Source organism: Palaemon carinicauda, chromosome 30, assembly GCF_036898095.1.
Source record: "Palaemon carinicauda isolate YSFRI2023 chromosome 30, ASM3689809v2, whole genome shotgun sequence".
NCBI lineage: Eukaryota > Metazoa > Arthropoda > Malacostraca > Decapoda > Palaemonidae > Palaemon > Palaemon carinicauda.
In genome coordinates this window covers 40,593,283-40,615,782 of record NC_090754.1, presented here as the reverse complement: position 1 = coordinate 40,615,782, position 22,500 = coordinate 40,593,283, and the positions used below count along the sequence as shown (strand labels likewise).

The following is a 22,500-nucleotide window of genomic DNA, read 5'->3' as shown; positions in this document are numbered from 1 at the left end:
TCCCGACGCCTCCAAGCTTCCTCCTTTCAATAAGAATAACCCTTGGAGGTTAGCATTGCATGCCCCCTTTTCGGAGGGTATGCTGTCAATCGAGGGTTTCGGTACACGGCCTCTTACTGACTACGAATTCTACCTGCCAGGTCTTGAATTCCCCTTCCCTGGCTACGCTCGCCTCACTCACAGAAGCAGCTCTGATCCGTTTAGATAAGGTTCCAAAGGAAACTGTCATTTTTCCTAAAGAACAGGCACAGTCTGTCTTGGTTCGCCTGTTCCATGAGTGGCAATGTTTGAACACCATGATTACGACCCACAAGAGTTCGTACACTATGTTTGTGGCCAACGACCAAACCCCTACACCATGTGCGACCAAGATTCTGGAGTCGGTCTTCCGGGCTATCAAAGATGAGAAGCCTTTACCACAACTCAGGGAGACCGAATTAACCTCCCTCCTCTTTCCGGGGGACAATGAATGTTGGCGGAATGCCCCAGCTACCTTTTCAGTAGTTAAGTTGAGCCCGGACTGTGCCTCGACGCAGTTCAGCGAACGGCTTCCCAAACTCCCAGAGTCTCTACTTAAATTAGAATTTGATTCTAGGTGCAGATTCGGCAGATCTCTCAATTTGGTCACCCTTTCCGAGTTGGCCGTTGCCACTTACAACGAGGAGGACCTCCTTAAGGCCCTCACTAAGTCGTTACTGCAAAACTTCATGGCTGACGCCTATGATTTTGCAAGCGCCAGGACCCGTTGTCGGCGACACGTCCTCTCTGAAGCCACCATTAGGCACGAGCCTAATAAGCTCATCAAAGCTCCGGTCTGGGGCCCGGATCTTTTCCCGGAGGATTTGGTTAACTCAGCCCTTAGTGAGGCAGCTAGGGCCAACCAAAGCCTCAAAGTTAGGTGGGGCCTCGTCCCAAAGAGGAGATATGAGCAGACTGGTACCCCAATCCGAGGTAGGAAGAGACTGAGGCCTTTCCACTCTTCCCAATTCAGGGTTCCAACGGCTCCCCAAGGCCCCCAGCCTTCTACATCAAAGGGCCAGCAGCAAGAGCCATATGTCCTGGTCCCTCAGTCTCAAATCGCCTCCACGTCCTTCTCCCACGCCTTTAACCCCATTTATGAGGCTCAGACCTCCTTCCGTGGCTACCAGCGTCACAGAGGTGCCTTTCGCGCCCGAGGTAGCGGAAGGGGTTACCACCGGGGAAAGTCTACCCGAGAAGCAGAGGAGGCAAATCATCCTCCACCCAATGAGACAACGCAGGTAGGAGGGAGACTGTACCTTTTTCGAGACCGTTGGAAGTTCAGCGATTGGGCTTCCAGCATTATCTCCAAAGGACTAGGATGGAGCTGGATACAGGGACCTCCTCCACCGAACAGCTTTTACCAATTGCCAACAGAAGAACTATGTTCCTTCACGACAGATCTGCTACAAAAGAATGCAATCCAAAGCATACGTCGCTTAAGATTTCAAGGGCGCTTGTTCAGCGTGCCAAAGAAAGGCTCAGACAAACGAAGGGTAATCCTGGACCTGTCTCGTTTAAATTCCTTCATTCGTTGCGACAAATTCCGTATGCTTACCGTCTCGCAGGTGCGGACCTTAGTTCCCCGTGGGGCCGTCATCACCTCCATCGATCTTACCGATGCCTACTATCACGTTCCAATAGCAAGGCATTTTCGTCCTTTTCTGGGCTTCAAGCTAGGCAAACAAGCCTACGCATTCAAAGTGATGCCGTTCGGGCTCAACGTGGCACCCAGAATCTTCACCAAACTAGTAGAGACAGTCATTCAAGAGCTTCGCACTCAGGGAATACAGGTAGTGGCCTATCTAGACGATTGGCTAATCTGGTCAGACAATGCCCAGAATTGCCGCGTAGCAACGAACAAAGTCCTCACCTTCCTTCGTCAACTGGGATTCAAAGTCAACTTCGGAAAATCCCACCTGGTCCCGGAGACCAAGTTTCAATGGCTTGGTCTACAATGGGACCTATGCTCCCATACGCTGTGCCTCCCCAAAGCCAAAAGGATAGAGATTGCGAGGAAGACGAGGCAATTTCTCAGGGAGAAGTTGACTTCCAGAAGGAACCAAGAGAGGATCCTAGGTTCCTTGCAGTTCGCCTCCGTGACAGACATCGTCCTACGGTCCAAACTCAAGGACATAAACAGTGTGTGGAGATCCAGAGCGACCGCAAAACGCCGCGACAGACGTGCCCGCCTTCCCCCACTCCTGAAGAAAAGTCTACAGCCTTGGACGAAGGTCAAGAATCTCTCCAAGTCGGTTCCCTTACAACATCCGGTCCCGGGACTCGTCGTCCACACAGACGCCTCCTTAACAGGGTGGGGAGGTTACTCCGAACACAAGAAAGTCCAAGGGTTATGGTCATCAGTCTTCCGACACATGCACATCAACGTCCTCGAGGCCATGGCAGTCTTCCTCACTTTAAAACGTCTCATTCCAGCCAGGAATCTCCATATCAGACTGGTTCTCGACAGTGCAGTCATAGTTCACTGCCTCAACAGAGGAGGCTCCAGATCAGCCCAAATAAACCAGGTCATGTTGCAGATTTTCTCCATGGCGGCAATGCACAAGTGGCACCTGTCAGCAGTCCATCTAGCAGGAGTCCGGAATGTGGTAGCGGACTCCGTTTCCCGGACGACTCCGCTAGAGTCGGAATGGTCACTAGACCATCGATCCTTCCAGTGGATACTATCTCAAGTCCCGGGTCTCCAGGTGGATCTGTTTGCGACGGAATTCAATCGCAAACTAGATTGTTACGTAGCCCCCAACCTGGACCCTCAGGCTTATGCCACGGACTCTATGATTCTAGATTGGAATACCTGGAAGACGATTTATCTGTTTCCTCCGGTGAATCTCCTGCTGAAAGTTCTGTACAAACTCAGATCCTTCAAAGGTCGAGTGGCTCTCGTAGTCCCCAACTGGCCCAAGAGCAATTGGTTCCCCTTGTTGCTAGAGCTAGGTCTCAGCCCCCGGCGGATTCCCAATCCAGTGCTCACACAGACAGTACAAACTTGCAATGTGTTCGCTTCCTCAAGGATTCTGAATGCCCTAACTTTATGGACTTCATGAAGTTCGCATCCCAACGAGGTGCGAGCATCAATCCTTCGAATACTATTTTCCTGGAATCCGACAAAAGGGAATCTACTCTCCGACAATATGACTCAGCTGTCAAGAAATTAGCTAAGTTCTTGAGAGATTCCAAGGTTGAGAAAATGACAATGAACCTAACTGTGACATTCTTCCGGACCCTCTTCGAATCAGGTCTGGCAGCCAGTACCATTACTACAATTAAGTCAGCCTTGAAAAAGATCTTCCATATTGGTTTTGGCATTGATTTAACGGATTCATATTTCTCATCCATTCCGAAAGCTTGTGCCAGGCTAAAACCTTCCACTCGCCCTAGCGCAGTTTCCTGGTTTTTAAACGATGTTCTTAAGCTGGCCTCTGACACTCCAAATGAATCCTGTAACTATATGGCATTATTAAGAAAGTCACTTTTCCTTTTGAGCCTCGCCTCTGGCTCCAGAATCTCGGAATTGTCAGCTTTATCTAGAGACCCAGGTCACAGAGTTTCTCCCTTCCGGTGAGGTCCTTCTCTCCCCTAACAAAGTGTTCCTGGCTAAAAATGAGGATCCCCAGAACAGGTAGTCCCCCTGGAAGATTGTTCCACTTCCTAGGGATCCATCCCTGTGTCCAGTTACCACCCTGAAATCCTACTTAAGTAGAACTTCCACTACAACCACAGGGCCCTTATTTATTATAGAGCACGAGGAACTATTACCCTTAAAGGAATCAGGCAACAAATTCTTTATTTTATTAAACAGGCTAATCCTCAATCATTCCCACATGTCCATGATATTCGAGCTGTGGCTACCTCAATTAATTTTTTCCACCATATGAAATTTGATGAGCTCTCAAAATATACCGGTTGGAAGTCCCCTAAAGTTTTCAAGCGCAACTACCTAAAACCTTTAGAAGCTCTTAGATTTGCCACAGTAGCTGCGGGGAATGTAGTTCCTCCCGAGGGTACTGAGTCCTAATCACAAAGTCTTGCTCTGTCCTCTTTCCCTCCTGCCTGGCTTACCTGTTGTTCCTACCTATTTTATTTACCATGATGTATTATTTATTATTCAATTGATCGATTTCTCGAATTATTTTGATTTCACTTGTTTTTGAAATCCCAGAGCTGATCTTCCTTTGTTATGTTAATTATTTATATCTATGATTGCATGCTTTACTGCATTTTGCTTACCAAGCTGTATTAACATTATTCATACCTGTTGACTTTCCCTTCGGGTTTCATTTTATTTATGTATCATGTCTAATTGTCTCTCTTTTACGTGTTGATCTGTTTAAGGGTTTCCATGTCCCTCTTTTTTTATATTAAAATTCATCAGCTATATTAATTTTGTGTTATTCCCTCCAGGTAGTTAGCCTTATTGGGTCCCAATTCTCTGGTACGATTTCACTGGCCGACGCGGGTCGGAGCCCAGAAAAGGGATTTTGACGAAGGAAAAATCTATTTCTGGGCAAGAGACCCGTGTCGCCCAGTGAACCCACCCGTCCCTCCCTAATTAGGCCCCAATCTGGGGTGCTATAAGGAGTGACGTCACTGGCGTGGGTTGGTTAGTAGTAGTACGAGGTTGAACGGCGCCTCGCGTTCGGGGATTTTGACAGGAGACATCTAAATGGTGCAAGGCCTCTGGTTGTGATTTATCGCGCCCCAGTAAAATATCGACACCTTATACAGGTGAGCGAGCTGGGTTCAACCTGGCATTCCCATGCAATTTTTTCTCTGGTAATATATAGCAGTTATATACCTTAGAAATAGTGCTAAAGGAGCATTTCACTGGGTGACACGGGTCTCTCGCCCAGAAATAGATTTTTCCTTCGTCAAAATCCCTTATTTATTTCTGGCCTGAATCCATCGATAACCTCGTTATCTTTACCTGATATATGCTTTACATTAATACAATATGGGTGCAAACATAATGACCACATAGTTAACCATTGACTATTATTTTCCACCTTAACAAAAGTTATTATGATCCGAATACACCGTAACCTACACATTCTGTGGTCGATTCACATAGACCTCAAATTTGTTTATCGCTGCGACTAATGCTAGCAGTTCCATTTCAACTGTCGAGTAGGCTTGCTGATGTTTCTTCAGCTTCGACGATATAAAACAAACAGGGTGAAGAATTCCTGCCTCATCTTCTTGCAATAAGACAGCTCCAATCTAATTATCCGACGCATCCACTTGGAATAAGGAATTTCTTGTTGAAATCAGGTGTTCGCAGTATCGGGTTCAAAGATAATATGGCCTCTATCCTGTCGCAGGATTCCTAACACTCGCTGGTCCATACAAATTTTTTCTTGGGAATAGCCAAATCCGTTAAGGGAGCGAGTACAGCCGAAGAGTTACGGCAAAAACGTCGGTAGAATCCTGCCATCCCTAAAAGACAATGAAATTACTTCTTCGTTGTAGGGGGGGATGCTTTCCTTATTCCTTCAACGTTAGCGGCTTCCAGGGCGATTAGTACTCATCCTACTTCAAATCCCAAGTACCAAACTGTTGCGTTTCCAAATTTGCTCTTCTCCAGGTTAATCGTCAGGTATGCTCCTCGCAGCTTTTGAAATATCTTCTTCAGGATTCTTGTTCTTTACAAAAAGTTTTACCACTCCAAAAAATATATCGTAATAAACAAAATCCTATCAACACTAAATTGTTAAAACCCTTTAATCAAAACACGGCCCTTTTATCACCAATATTTAAAAGACTCGCTTGATCACAAGGGTCTGGGCACCGAAAATATTATTATATCATAGTCCCGTGGTCTGGGAACCAAAATAATATGTATATCACAGCTGGCAAGCTACACAACCTCTTGAGTTCCAAACTCACCTGTTTCTTTTTACACAATCTGTTATATTTAAAAATATTAATACCCCATTCGGAGACAATTATATAACTCCCAGACAGCAATATATAAAAACACTGAATATCCAAAGGTCTCATAAGTACACTTGAAACAAAACTTGTTAATTATTATTGAGAACTATTTCAACAACCTCTTACTTCAATTCTTTAACAGGGATAAGGGTAAGTACCGAAAGAAACACTGGTGATTGCAATAATACTCTTTACAAAAATAAATACAGTGAACCCTCGTTTATCGCGGTAGATAAGTTCCAGTCGCGGCCGCGATATGTGAAAATCCGTGAAGTAGTGACACCATATTTACCTATTTATTCAACATGTATATTCACACTTTTAAAACCTTCCCTTGTACGTAGTACTGTTAACAAACTACCCTTTAATGTACAGAACACTTAATGCATGTACTACAGTACCCTAAACTAAAACAGGCACAAATATTAAAGGTGATTTTATATCATGCATTTCCTAAACATGCTAAAAATCACGATAAAAAATGGCAACCAATGTTTTGTTTACATTTATCTCTGATCATAATGTAGAAACAAACTGGAGGTAGAGCTTTGCTTATTACCCAGACATATTTCCCATACTTTTCCCTTAGAACTACATCACATCTTCCTACTTTAGATATATATATATATATATATATATATATATATATATATATATATGTGTGTATATATATATATATATATATATATATATATATATATATATATATATATATATATATGTGTGTATATATATATATATATATATATATATATATATATATATATATATATATATGTGTGTGTGTGTGTGTATATATATATATATATTTATATGTATACACATATACATACCTACATATATACATAAATACATGCATATATATATATATATATATATATATATATATATATATATATATATATATATATATATATATATATATATATTACTGTATATATATGGGTTATGGAAAAAATCCGCGAAGTGGTGAATCCGCGATGGTCGAACCGCGAAGTAGCGAGGGTTCACTGTATATTCTATAAAAATTACAACATTTTAAAAGAATTTACATAAAATAAATCACTCAAAATATTAAGTCTGAGCAAAACTTAGATTAAGGCAAAAGAAATGTTACACTGAGAATTATATAATAACTTGACACGAAATATTAAATCTTCACTTGATTTGAAATATTAAATCTGCGTAAACGGATTTTGAAGCAAAGCGAAAAATCTATTTTTGGGCGAGATGGCCATGTCGTCCTGATGGAAGCTTCCTATAGACAGCTTTCTAAGGGATATTTGGCTACAGTGATACTCCAAGAGAATTGACCATAGGTCTGCAGAATTCTAACTCCTGGCGCAAGTATCCTTAAAATTTTCCTTAAGGATATCGCATATCAGGGGACGTATATCTTGATACGACACATGGCAATTTCACCCCGAATAGAGTTTTAGCTCAGAGGGGGAAGAGTGGCCAAATCGAAGGGGAGCCGTTATCAAGGTTATCCTTCCTCCCCTACTATTACAGGGCCCAAAATGGTGGCTCATTCCTTGTAGCATTGAGCATGGTGCTACAGATATAGTGGTTTCAGGAGGGGATTATTACATAATTTTTTCTTAGAAAAGGAGTGGGTCCATCAGGACGACATGGCCATCTCACCCAAAAATAGATTTTTCGCTTTGCTTCAAAATCCGTTTTTTGGGCTAAAGCCATGTCGTCCTGATGGAAGCTTACCAGAGAATTACTTGAAAGTACTATATCTGTGGGTTTGTATAAGTGCCTCAACCTTGGGTCAGCTTCTATATGGTCATCCAGACCGCTGAAATATATAACGATACCGTTATACGTCATTAACACTAAGCATGGAACAATGTTAGGCTTCCTGGCCCCTGCAGGGAAATGTCGTACTTGACAATAGAAGCACAAGGTTTGTATTCATATAGGAACAAATATAAATATCATTCAGATCTTTTTGTTCATATGATTAAGTACCGTAAGTATGAACTTTACTTAGGAAAATAAGTAAAAGGACTCCAGCTAAGTTTATTTAGCTACATGTTGGGGGAAATAAGATACAATTACACTTTCACCATTTATTAAATTGATAATCAAATGGAACAGAAGGTGTCATAGAATTTGTAATAGAATTATGCACTCAACATATACAGATTAAAATGTTTTCTACATGAAAAGAAAGAAAAGATTAGTGGCCACTCAGAATCAGTTGAAAAATTATTAAGATAATTTTACTGTAATTGTTGGACAACTATCAACACTGTGTACAAGTGTACACATGGCACTAGTGTCATTGGTATAATTCTGCACCTGAAAAGAACAGTCCTAGTATCACCAGGGTGACACTCAATAAAAGGGTATTGCACTAGAAGGTGTCAACACCTTTTCAGCCGAATTGAAAAGTCCCAATCAATTCACTGTTCATCACAGCACTAGACAACAGGTTTCACCACACTACCTGCCGCCACCACATAATGTTTCAACGCGTGCACTTGCTTCGCATAATGTTTATAAAACACTCTGGAGGATTTCCAACCAGTGTATGAGCGAAGATGCTCAAAGTCCATTTACTGAAAAAAGTTCAGTGAGGAAGCAATTTTTCTCGGATCATGACCTGCGGGTGTACTATCAGGATCCGCATTGCGAATGAAGTAGGTGAGCTTCGCCCTCAGTTGTTTTAGGGATAAGTTTGATCCTGAGGTTTCGCCTTTGAAGAGCTGTCCTCCCTTGAAATCTGAAGTTCTACAAAGATAGACCTTTACACACTCTACTAGACATAGAGAGACATCTTCCTTCAGAGGGCAGATTCTCCAGGGACCCCACCTTTTGGTGGGTAGCTCGTTTTTGGAGAGAAAAGTAGGATCAGGAAAGAGATTCAGTTCTCCCACTTCTGTGAACTGAATATGGCCCTCGTCTCTTGATAGGGCTACTATTTCACTAACTCTAGCCCCTGAGGCTATAGCGAACAGGAATATCACTTTTTGTGCTAGATCCTTGAGAGAACAATCTTCATTGTTCAAGGTTGAAGCATGGTGTAAGACTTTATCCAGAGACCATGAAATGGGCCTCGGAGGGGCTGCTGGTCTAAGTCTAGCGCATGCCTTCGGAATCTTGTTGAAGATTTCGTTCGCCAGGTCCACCTGGAAGGCGTATAGAAGAGGTCTAGTCAAAGCTGAATTACACGTAGTTATCGTGGTGGCAGCCAAGCCTTGCTCGTGAAGGTGGATGAAGAAGGACATGCAGAAGTCTATTGAGATTTCTTTCGGCCTTTTTGCTTTAACAGAAGCAACCCACTTTTTCCAAGACGATTTGTATTGTCTTCTGGTTGACTTTGACTTATATTCTTCTAGGAAGTCTATACTGCCTTCCGAGATTCCAAATCTTTTCTTGACTGCTAAGGCGAGAAAATTATGAGATGAAGGTTTTGGGTTCTCTGTGATGAAGCGAAGACAGTAGACTTCTGAACCAATTGGAATAGAGCTGGGTTTGGTAGGGGGATCAGCCTCAGTTTCAGTTCCATCACCAGAGGGAACCAATTGCTCTTGGGCCACTTGGGGGCCACTACTGCTGCAGTTACCTTGAAGGATTGCAGCTTTTTGAGGACTTTCAGCAGGAGATTCGTTGGAGGGAACAGGTAGATCCGGGTCCATCTGTTCCAATCGATGGACATGGCGTCCGTCGCTTCTGCCAGAAGGTCCTTGTATGGGGCTACGTATTGAGGTAGTTTCTTGTCGCTCGTCGCGAAGAGGTCAATCTGCAGTTCTGGGACTTTTTCCAAGATGAAGGAGAATAAGTCTGTGTCTAGGGACCATTCCGACTATCGGCTTTAGCCTGGATAGAGCGTCCGCCGTCACATTGCGGAACCCTTGTAGGTGAACTGCTGATAAGTGCCATCTCTTCTTTTTCGCTAAACGAAAGATGGCTAAAATCACATGGTTGATGTGGGGCGATCTCGAGCCTTGTCTGTTCAAACATCTCACTATCACTTCGCTGTCCAAGACTAACCTGATGTGGGCTGATCTGTGAGGGGATAGTTCCTTCAGCGTCAAGAAGACTGCCATGGCATCCAGAATATTGATGTGAAAGGTCTTGAACAGGGATGACCAGGTCCCTTGGGCTTTCCTTTGATGGGAGTGACCTCCCCATCCTTCCGTCAAGGCATCCGTGTGGATGGTCACCGATGGGGGAGGTGGTTGTAAGGGAACGGTCCTCGTTAGGCTCTTGACCTTCGACCACGGCTTGAGAAGTGATCGTAGTAAGGTCGGTATCGGTCTCTGTAGATCTCTTTGACCGTTTGATGAGTATCTTCTCCAGACTCCTGACGCATCTTTCAGCTGTGCTCATAGCACTGGGTCTGTTACTGCTGCAAACTGGAGAGAGCCCAGTGCTCTTTCCTGTTGGCGTCTTGAGATCCTGTCGGATTTCAGTAGTCTCTTGACAGAACCCACGATCTCTCTCCTCTTCCTTGGTGGAATGGAGAGGCGGTGTGACTTCAAGTTCCAAAGGGATTCCCAACCATTGAAACTCCTGAGCTGGAGAGAGGTGAGACTTCTTGAAGTTGATCTTGAATCTCAGATGTTCCAGGAACTGGATCACTGTCTTGGATGCCTGCAGACAAGCAGTCTTGGATGCTGCCGACACCAGCCAGTCGTCCAGGTACGCTGCTACCTGAACACCTTCTAGGCGTAGTTGTTGCACGACTGCGTCCGCAAGTTTCGTGAAGATACTTGTGGCTATGTTTAGTCTGAAGGGCATGACTCTGAAGACATACTTTGTCTTCTGTAGCTTGAATACTATGTAGGAGGAGAGGGGGCAGGTGACTGGAAGGTGCCAGTAAGCATCTGCCAGGTCTATTGAGACTGTGTACGCCCCTTTCAGTAACAGGGTCCTGATGTGTTGAAGAGTTAACATCCTGAAATTGTTGTTCTCAATGAATTTGTTGAGTGGTGACAAGTCCAGAATGACTCTGATTTTGTCCGAGTCCTTCTTGGGAACACAAAACAGCCTTCCCTGGAATTTGATGGACTTTGCTTTCCTTATAACCTTCTTATTCAAGAGTTCTAAGGAATATTCTTCCAGTAAGGGGGTGGAGTGTTGGAAGAATTGAGGAAATGAAGGTGGAGATCTGCTCCATTTCCATCCTAGTCCATTTTTGATTAGGCTGTGGGCCCAGGGATCGAAGGTCCAACGATCCCGAAAGTGTTGGAGTCTTCCTCCTACCTGTAGCATCTCCTTGCTTAGGTGGTCCGGAGGGCTTGCCACCTTGACCGCATCCTCCCCTGCCTCGTGAGGGGTGTCTTGAGGAGCCCCGTCGAGAACCTCTTCCTTTCGAACGAAAGGTAGTAGTGTGCCTCTCAAACCCTGGGTTGAAAGCTGGTGACTGGGCAACCAGCTGTTGAGGCACCACTTGGAAGGTGATCTGTGGCTGAGCGACCACTTGGAGCATTGCGATCATGGTGACCGTGGGATGTTGCTGAGTAGGCTGAGAAGGTAGTCTTGGCATCTTTGTCTTCAGTTTGGGTTGGGGACCCGCATCCGGGGAAGACTTCCTCTTTGAGGAGATGCCCCACTTTTGGAGAAGGTTCCTATTCTCCGTGGCGACTTTCTCAACTACCTCTTTGACCACTTCTTTTGGGAAGAGGTCCTTACCCGAGATACTGGAAGAAATCAGCTTCCTGAGTTCGTGTTTCACTGTTGCAGTGGCAAACACGAACTCCCTACAGGCTCTCCTGGCCTTCATGAAGGCGTACAAGTCCTTTACGAGGGTGGCTATGTGCATCTTGGCCAGGACCGTAAGCATATCTGGGGTGCTGTTGTGGCTTGCAAACATCTCTATGCAGTTCTGGAGGGAAAGAGAAGCGGCTAGCCTCTCTCTTGTCTCTTGCTCCCTTCGCAAGAGAAAGTCCGATAGCTTCGGGAGGTTCTCGCTGAACTGCTGTCCCGCAATATCAGCTTCAAGTTTTCCTACTGAGAAGGTTAGGTGGACCTCCTTCCATTCCTTCTCTTCCGTGGGCAAGGCCAGAGACAGAGGCCTGCACTCCTCTTGTGTAGGGCATGGTCTGCCTGTCTCAACCGCATTGGCAACACTCTGAAAAGCCTTCGATGTGAAGGGGAAGGCTCTTGAAGGAGCACGAAAGGTAGGGTGTTTCTTGCTCAGTGCAGAAACTCGTGAGTTGGTATAACCTGCTTGCTTCAGGCAACTTGTCAAGAGAGCCTGTGCCTTGTCGTGGTCAAATACCATGACCTCCCTTGGTTCCGTCTCCTCTTTCAACGCTGGTTCATGCTTCAGCCGGATAAAGCACTCAGGGTAGGCGTTGAAGTTCGGCCAGAACTGAATGTCGTCCAGGTGGACGGCTCTTAACTTCTCCGAGATGTGGAGTTTGCCGTTGGTGATAGGCATGAACTCCGCATACCTCCAGGGATTGGTCTCGGAGCAGGATGGCAGGTCTTGTACTCTGGGTTGCTTGTAAGACCCTCGGGAGGTGACAGTCCGAGTAGCTTTGCGGAGCTCTCTCGTTATCTTTGCTTCCCTTTCTACGTTCTCCTTACGTAGATTCTCCATTAGGGCGGTAATGTGGGCCAAAACTGCCTGACCCATTGCGTCCAATGGAGGGGTAGGAGCTGAAGATGTAGACGGTCTCGGCTCTGCTGAAAGCACAGGCAGAAGAGACTCCTCCGCTTCTGTCGAGTCGTCGTCTTCATCTCCTCCAGGTGGTAAGAGTAGACTCTTCCTCAGGATCGTCCCAAAGGAGATCCTTCTCTGTATCCGTGGACACTTCAGACATCCTTTCCTCTTGGTGGATGTCCATGCCTTGCAATGCCTCAGTAACATCAGCCTCGACTGCGATCTGGACGCAGGGAGGCCCGGGTCGTGCCTGGGGTATGACGGCATCAGTTGTAGCTTTCGGGAACAGCAAGCTTCGCATCCTACCGTTGGGAAGGTACGGTCCCGAAGAGTTCTTTTGGAACCCACGTACCCATTTGCGAAGCTTCTCGCGTGCTGCATCCCTCGACTCCGCTGACTTGGGGTCGCCGAAACCCTCGGCCACCAAGGCCGAGCAGACGTTGCAGTCCTTGGGGTCCCAATACCTCAAGGTTTCGGTTGTAACAACGCAGGCGGCATGAGACCTGCACATAGTGTGATCACAAAAGTTCCTACTTTTGTGGTTACAGTAGATCACCTCACACTTCACTTCCTGTTTCTCCTGTAAACAAAGGAAATTGAAATGAGTATGCGGTAATTTATCACACTTGATTAATACAAATGTCATGCAATAAATTTTTTTTGGGTATCTTAACCATTATAGCTTAGGATAGTAAGCTAGAAACGAAATAAGAAAGACACATACTTGTGCCTCCTGTCCAGCCAATTGTTGTGACCTCCCCCAATATAAATTAGAATTTCCTTATTAAGGGAAAATCAAAGGAGGATTTTAACTTCTAGAGTTAGAATTAGTGTATACTAGCACTGGCCCTTTCATAAAAGTATTAATACTGTGGGGTAAATTATGATCTGATGACTTTCATCAGTGTATTGAAGGAATACTTCACTTCAATATAAGATTGGTCTCAACAATAGACTGTGAAAGGATACACAGGGTATGTTGGAAAATATAAACTACTGTATAATATATACTATAGTTTTCTGCCTGCAGTATGTACTATACTGCAGAAATACTGGCTACTGTACAAGCATATACAGTACTGTACTGTAGTTCAGCCGACATGTTGCCGGCTAGGCTAGTACCTGGCGGCACCGGTCTGCCGGCTAGGTTAGTACCTGACGGCACTAGCCGACAGAGAGAGAGAAAGCATGGAGAGAAGGGCTACCTTATTAATATAATTTATTATAATAAATAAGGGTGTAGGTATTATTATTCCTACTGCCTTCCTCCAGAATAAGGGTTCAAATGGAAGGGGGAATGAATCATTTTAGCTTCCACCCAGCCACAAGGTCTGCTACCGGCTACTGCCGGTTTCAGGGATGTGGATGGCAGTCTAAGGGAGGACTGAAGAACACTCAAAGACGAAAGGTCTCCCACCAGCAGCCATCATGGCAGGCACAACCTTTCCCGGAGCCTTGCGTCCATAGGGGAAGGTCAGAGCAGCTATCAAGCCGCCTATGTAGGAGCCCGGCCGGCGTCACAGTCTACCCGGCAAGCGGGAGAGATTGTAGGACGCCGGCCAAAGACATGCGATGGCAAGGCTATCGCTAAAGGACAGAGAGGGGCAGGGAAAGAGTCTTGTGTGTTGTGTCGGGAGAAGGCGGCAGGATTGCCAGCCATTTCCAGACACAATCAGAGACATCGTTTCAATAACGGCGCCGTCCTGGGCGGCAGAAGAATATAGATTCTTCAGCCCAGGGCCTTGCAGAAACAAGACTCTTCTTCTAGACCACAAGGGAGAAGGTGGCGGCATCGTACTACCACTTCGGATGCGGGCTAGGGAAGCTAGGCTTCCTATGTCTGCAACTGTAAGCCGGCAGGGGAGAGACTACTCACCCGGCAGCCAAGTTGTCAGCATAAAGACTGAATACTCTGAGTTACTGTCGTAAAACTAAGCCGGGATATTCGCCGGCAAGGGGGAAGACAGAAAAACACTAGCCTAGTCAAGCCAGAGTGTACTACTCTATGGCAAGACCAAGATAGGGTTGTCGCCTAATGGCGGCACTCAGAGGGAAGGAAAGGTTTACCCTTAAATCTCTGAAAGAGACGAGTATCGAATTTAGATAATTAATTCTAGGAGATATACTATCTCCTGTTGAATTGATAAAACGATAGAAACAGGGATAATGTATGAAAGTATACTAAAGCGCGTAGGCTAGCTTAGCCTAGCGCAGGGCGAGATCTCGGCTACACTCTATCACCAAGACTCAACGTATACGATCGATACATTTAAGGAAGAGGAAAAATATGGGCATGATCTTATCTTCAATAGTATAATGTTGCCTAAATAGTTATATTTCATTAAAGCTAAATACCGGGAATGTCGTTCTGCTGACTAAATAAAGCATGCATGACGAACGACAGCGTCCAAAATGGTGTCTCCGGTTACCAGCTATGCTCCGATAAACACATTAAATTTATGCTAATTTCACTGTGAGAAGGGAGCTAAAAATTATACACAGGAAAAATTAAATACTCAACTTTCCAGAGGCAGAAGATGCTGGAGAATGCATATTAAAATCCTCAAAATAGCGGTCTAGAACACTAGATAAGCAGGAGATACACCATGCGAAAGCGCTACTGAATAAGGAATGAGCCACCATTTTGGGCCCTGTAATAGTAGGGGAGGAAGGGTAACCTTGATGACAGCTCCCCTTCGATTTGGCCACTCTTCCCCCACAGAGCTAAAACTATTCGGAGTGACGATTGCCATGTGTCGTATCAAGATACGTCCCCTGATATTATGCGATATCCTTAAGGAAAATTTTAAGGATACTCGCGCCATGAGTTAGAATTCTGGAGACCTATGGTCAATTCTCTTGGAGTATCACTGTAGCCAAATATCCCTTAGAAAGCTGCCTATAGGAAGCTTCCATCAGGACGACATGGCTAGGGCCCAAAAAAGCCTTAGACTAAGACAAAAGAAATTAATACTTTCAAAAATTATACAATCACCTGTTTCATTTAAAATCAAAGTTTACATCAACATTTAATCTTGATACTTGATGAAAATAGTTAACCTTTACAACTCTAATGACCAAACTCTAATAGAAATTACATAAAGTAACTAAAAAACTTACAAGTTTTAGCTTGCAAAATGTAACCAGATAGCAATATAAATATACTTCACGTTTCTTACTTGCACAGGGCCAGTGACAAAATTTATAAAACACCAGCACACGTAATGACACAATAATTGAAAACATCTTCAAAGTCTTCCTTAACGTTTCAACACACTACCTACAATGTATGTTATATCTAAACATAAACTTTGGAGAGGACTCACTCGAGGCACTAGAGAGAGAGGGGATGTTGGCTCTTTCATAGGATAGGCTGAACCTCTTCTGCCCTACGCATCCCTAGGGGCACATATATATGGACTTAGTAACTTATAGATTATTCTCATGGCTTGGGGGCTGGCACCAAGCAACAGAAAAGTTACCAACTAGATAAAAATTCAGGCGAGCAACCTTGCTTTCAGGCAACCCTCTCTCTCTGTCTCTCAGCTGCTCCGCCCACCTATCATTCTCGGAAATAAAAAAAAAAAAAGATAAGAACTTGGGCTGGGGTTTTCCAGTACCTTCCAAAACATGTGGCAAATATAAGAATTGCACTTTTCTCACAAACATAACAATACCTCAGAAAAATGAAAAGAAATCACATAAGCCCTCGTTCATACCTCAAAAGGGCATACAACGCTCGTCAACAGATTACCTAAGACTTCGTAACAGAATACGTGAAATAAAAACTAGATTATTAAAAATAACGTAAATTTACATATACTGACTTGAATGAAGAATACAATGAAATTAACAAAGAAAGTCTTACGTAATTTACATACAAAACTTATATATACATGAGAGGAACTTACCTTAAGAGCTGCCTATTCCCTCTTAAATGCACATGTGAATTCCATAAATAAAATACACGAATAAATCATTTACTCTATGCTAGATCAGCTTTGTAAGAATATATATATATATATATATATATATATATATATACACACACACACACACACACACACATATATATATATATATATATATATATACACACATATACATATATGTGTATATATATAAATATATATACATACATAATTTCAATAAATCGGGCCTTTGTAAAGCCACGCTCCCATCAATTTCCATTCCTCCTGTTGAAATTAAGATCTCATAGCTTTTCGTGTGGTTTTTAAACCAGAAACCCTTCTACTTAAAAACACTTTCTTTACAAGACATTTGTAGGCTGAGGCTTCACCACATTTTCAGTTTGAACATAATTCTGATATCTGTAATATGTGTTTTCATGTTATCCACTAACAGCCTAAAAAATATATTTTTAATACTAGGGCTATAGATGCAAAAGTTCAGTGTCCAGATAATTATTTTCATTGAAATAAAAATACAACTTCCTTGTTACCTATACAAATAAATCATAGTCATCCATAGCTCTAGTATTTGTCCAAATTTAAGTTCTTGTTCAAAATAAGAACAAAATCGTGATAATCATCAATTTCATATAGTATATAAAGTGCTGTACTTACCGATTAATTTCCTTCAAAGTTTTGTAATAAATCTGGCCCTTATACTGAAATGCTCCAACATTTGTTTCACTCTCATTTCTTGAGCAGTTGACATAACGCATCCAATTGCTCACACTTTCATCAAGAGCATCAACACAAGCATTAGTAGAACCCGCCCATCGCAACTGGAAAACATTAACACTCTTTTAACATTTACAGTATCAAAACTTCTATTTACATGGATATAAACTTTTTCAGACTGAAAATATACTGCATGCTATACATTACAGTAAGTTTAAAAAAAAGTGAAAGAAATTAAAGTCCCAAATAATAGTAAGACGGTTCAATGAACATATATACTATATACACTGTAAACTGCAACTCTACAAATATTGAACTTATGAACAAGACAATGGAAAAATGTACAAAAATAATCACTCAAAAATCAAAAACAATGAAAAATTATAAGGCCAAAAATTAAAAAGGCTGCCAAAGTAGTAGCTCAGTTTACTACTCTGAGTTGAACATAATCTCATGGTTGTTCATGTGTGCCTGTCATGTGTAATTCCTACTGTTTATCACAATGTATTGGTTTATACATCATGTGGTGCTAAGAAATAGCATGAAATAACAATGTAAATGAAAATTAAAGCAAGTTTGGGAATATATTAGAACCAGTAACTCATGTTGTCTCGACACCCAAGTCAAGCCCTGTACGCCAGCTACTCTATCCAATGAGGTAAGATTATTTTAGGGTTTGTTTTTTATCTGACTTTGTGACAATTTGAAAATATTATACGTTAATATTTTCATTATTCTTAACTGATGTAATGTGTTGGTTCAAAAGACTAATTTTCAAGGAAATTCATATTTTACCTTGGCACACTATGCATAAAAATATGTACAGTACCAGTTGAACCTTGCAATAACGGACTAATAAGGGGGAAAGGGTGTTTGGTCCTGCCGATATTTGTATACACAAAAAGTTTCCCAAAGCATAAAATCAAGCAAAATTATACCAAATTCTATAGGCTACAGGCCTACCATATATGCCCATCATATGAGTAACATCAAAATGAGCAGCTGATATTAACACATTTTTGTTCTTCATCTTTGGATGATATAATTAAGGAATGTTAATCAAATGAAACAAGCAAAAATGAAGAAATATAACTAAGGAATGTAAACTGAAACTCACAAAAAATAAAGATTACTTCAAGCAAAGCCATATGAAACCAAATTTAATAACAGTGCCATAACACTAGAGAGTAATCTGGAGGCTACTCCCCAACTTTAGTAAAGAAAAACATGCAATAATGTATACAAGAATACTTTATTTATTAATGAACTAGTAAATAAATATAAATATTGTATATATCCGTATATAAAATGACATTTGGATTGGAAAATGTAAAAGAAAAGACTAATTTTAATTTACCTTATATAGGTAATATAAAGATCGCTAAATCATAAAACCACCTATGTAGGCCTGTAAGTTATGTTTTGATTATGTAAAGATTTTAATACAAATTTTGTATTACCTTATGTACATTATGCTTAGAAATTCAAAATGAACAAAATGAAGATTACATATATTTTACGATGCCCAGAGAAAAACCATTTAGTTTATGTTTCATCGCTAATCACGATGAATGAACGGACACATTTACACACTCAAGTGATAACTAACGATCCGTTCCCATATTCTTGAAATGGGTAGCTTGAATCAGCTGGCAATGTTTATATGCTCTCAGGTGGGTTCGAATATGTAATTTCCAAGCTTATTCAGAGCATCTTATAATAAATATTGCACAAATGTTAATATTATATGTTATAAGCTACCACAGTTAACTAAAAGCTATGTGTATTATTAGTTGTCAATTGGCTGTGTAAATGAGTTCATTCATTTGTTGTGTTTATGTTGTCCTTATTGGCGTCAAGGGAAAAACATGGAAACAGCTTAATTTTGTTTATTTTGAATTTGTAAGACTACAGTAAATAAAGCAATAATTTGTAATAATACTGTATATATTAATACTACTTATTTGTGCGAATATCCTCAATAGCAATTGCTAAAATCAGCTGAGAATGTTTACAGGTTCAAAGATGGGCTCGCATAAAATTAAATTTAGCACAACCTTTCTAAAAAGAAATCATGCCAACAAGTAGATCGGTGCCTGATTGCCAGGGGTTTGCTGCTAGGTCTCCCTTCTCAACATCCATAGCAAATACTACCCTCACCAATTCCTGCCCCATTACAGAGCAGTGAAGACTCAGGTTAGGAGGATAGGCCCCTACTAAATCTGTCTCCTGAGCGTGAGAACTCATAGGTCTAAGAACTGCCAAGTAACCAAGCTGGGATGAGGGTACAGCATAAACACAGGAGATTATGGGAACAGAAGGACCTTGAGTGGGGCCAACAATCTGTTTTCAATCTTCCAAACATTCTTTTAGTTATCAGCATATAATCCATTAACGCCCTTTCTACCACGCTTCCATTGGCCCCTCTAACCCATGTATACTTGTTTTTATCTTTCTTTTTGAAAAAGCTAGAACTTATCACCATCTCTTGCTCAACACACACATCTACCGGTCTCTCACAACTCTCATTTTCACCTGGTACGCCATACTTCCCAATGAAACCTTCTACGTCTCCAGCGCCCACTCTAGCATTTAAGTCACCCATGACAACTACATAATTCCTTCTACCCAGTCCTTCTAAAAACCTAGTTAATTCATTCCAGAACTCATTCCGCTCTTCACTTTTCTCACAAACTGGCCCATACGCCCTGACAAAAGCCCAACATTCCCTATCCAACCTAACCCTTACCCAAATTAACCTAGATGATATCTCCTTCCATTCCACTACTTTACCTGTAACCATTCACTCAGCAATAAAGCCACACCTTCTCTTGCTCTTCCCCTTTCAATCCCAGACACTCTACCAGACATTTCACCAAACATCACTTCACCTTTCCCTCTTATGTATGGATCGGAGTTGTGGGGAATGAAAGTGATGGAGAGACAGAAACTGAATGTGTTCGAGATGAAGTATCTAAGGAGGATGGTGTATCTCACACAAAGCCAATATATCCATCCTTCTATTCCTAAACATAATTCCAATCTCATATCTTTTACTCTCTATCGTACTACATCCACGTACATTAAAACACCCCAAAACTATATATATATATATATATATATATATATATATATATATATATATATATATATATATATATATATATATATATATATATATATATACACACATATATATATATATCCGATCATTTTTTGGTGGAAGGAAAATAAGTTGTAGCAAAAGGGTGGGGGAATAGAATAGGTGGATGTAAAAGGGAGCTAGTGGGGGTTGAAGAGCTAATAAAACCGGGGGTAAAAAGTAAATATCAAGAAAGGTTAAAAATGGCATATGACGAAGTGAAGTTAAGAGAAACTGGTAATTTAGAGGAGGAGTGGAAGTTAGTAAAAGAAAATTTTGTTGGGATTGCAAGTGATGTGTGTGGCAAGAAGTTTGTTGGAGGCAGCATGAGGAAGGGCAGTGGAAGGTGGAATGAAGGAGTGAAGGTAAAATTGGAAGAGCAGAAGAAGGCTTTTGAAGAATGGCTGCATAGTAATAATGTAGAGAAGTATGAAAGATAAAGAAAAAAATGTGGAAGTAAAGCGCAAGGTAAGTGAGGCAAAGAGGGCAGCTGACCTGAGGTGGGGTCAGGGATTGGGTCATTCATATGAAGAGAATAAGAAGTTTTGGAAAGAAGTGAAGAGAAAAAGGAAGGCTGGTTCAAGAATTGAAGAGACAGTAAAAGATGGAAATGGAAGATTGTTAAAAGGAGAGGAGGCAAGGAAAAGGTGGGTGGAATATTTTGAAAGTTTACTGAATGTTGAGGATAATAGGGAGGTATATATAATTGCTGTTGCAAGTGTTGAGGTGCTGGTGATGGAAGATGAGATTGAGAGAGTGATTACAAGAGAGGAAGTGAGGAGAGCACTAGATGAAAAAAGAGAAGGAAAAGCATCTGGTATGGATGGTGTGAGAGCTGAGATGTTGAAGGAAGGGGGTGTGACTACTTGAATGATTGGTGAGATTGTTTAATATGTGTTTTGTGTTGTCAATGGTACCAGTAGATTGGGTTTGTGCGTGTATTGTACCACTATATAAGAGTAAGGTAGATGTGCATGCGTGTTGTAATTCAAGGGGTATTAGTTTGTTGAGTGTAGTTGGAAAAGTGTACGGTAGAGTACTGATTAATAAGATTAAGGATAAAACAGAGAATGCAATCTTAGAAGTACTGGGTGGTTTTAAAAGAGGTAGGGGTTGTATGAATCAGACTTTTACAGTTAGGCAGGTATGCAAAAAAATATTTAGCAAAAGGTAAGGAGGTGTATGTTGCGTTTAAGGATCTGGAGAAAGCGTATGATTGAGTTGATAGGGAAGCAATGTGGAATGTGATGAGGTTATATGGAGTTGGTGGAAGGTTGTTGCAAGCAGTGAAAAGTTTCTAAAAAGGTAGTAAAGCATGTGTTAGGATGGGAAATGAAGTGAGCAATTGGTTTCCGGTGAGAGTAGGGCTGAGACAGGGATGTGTGATGTCACCGTGGTTGTTTAACTTGTATGTTGATGGAGTGGTGAGAGAGGTGAATGCTTGAGTGCTTGGACGAGGATTGAAACTGGTAGACGAGAATGACCATGAATGGGAGGTAAATCAGTTGTTGTTTGCGGATGATACTGTACTGGTTGCAGAAGCAGAAGAGAAGCTTGGCCGATTAGTGACAGAATGTGGAAGGGTGCGTGAGAGAAGGAAGTTGAGAGTTAATGTGGGTAAGAGTAAGGTTATGAGATGTACGAGAAGGGAAGGTGGTGCGAGGTTGAATGTCATGTTGAATGGAGAGTTACTTGAGGAGGTGGATCAGTTAAGTACTTGGGGTCTGTTGTTGCAGCAAATGGTGGAGCGGAAGCAGATGTACGTCAGAGAGTGAATGAAGGATGCAAAGTGTTGGGGACAGTTAAAGGAGTAGTAAAATATAGAGGGTTGGGCATGAATGTAAAGAGTTCTGTATGAGAAAGCGATTGTACCATGATGTATGGATCGGAGTTGTGGGGAATGAAAGTGATGGAGAGACAGAAACTGAATGTGTTCGAGATGAAGTGTCTAAGGAGTATGGCTGGTGTATCTCGAGTAGATAGGGTTAGGAACGAAGTGGTGAGGGTGAGAACGGGTGTAAGAAATGAGTTAGCAGCTAGAGTGGATATAAATGTGTTGAGATAGTTTGGCCATGTTGAGAGAATGGCTGTCTGCTAAAGAAAGTGATGAATGCAAG

The 22,500-nt window shown here is 42.1% G+C and overlaps 1 protein-coding gene across 1 annotated transcript in view; it reads right to left on the bottom strand.

Moving 5' to 3' along the window:
* Positions 1-22,500, bottom strand: part of LOC137623044 (histone-lysine N-methyltransferase PRDM9-like) — a 212,706-nt gene that overhangs the window by 80,590 nt on the left and 109,616 nt on the right. Inside the window, 1 exon segment of the mRNA XM_068353678.1 lies at positions 17,182-17,345. Within this exon segment, the coding sequence (XP_068209779.1) occupies positions 17,182-17,345 (164 nt within the window).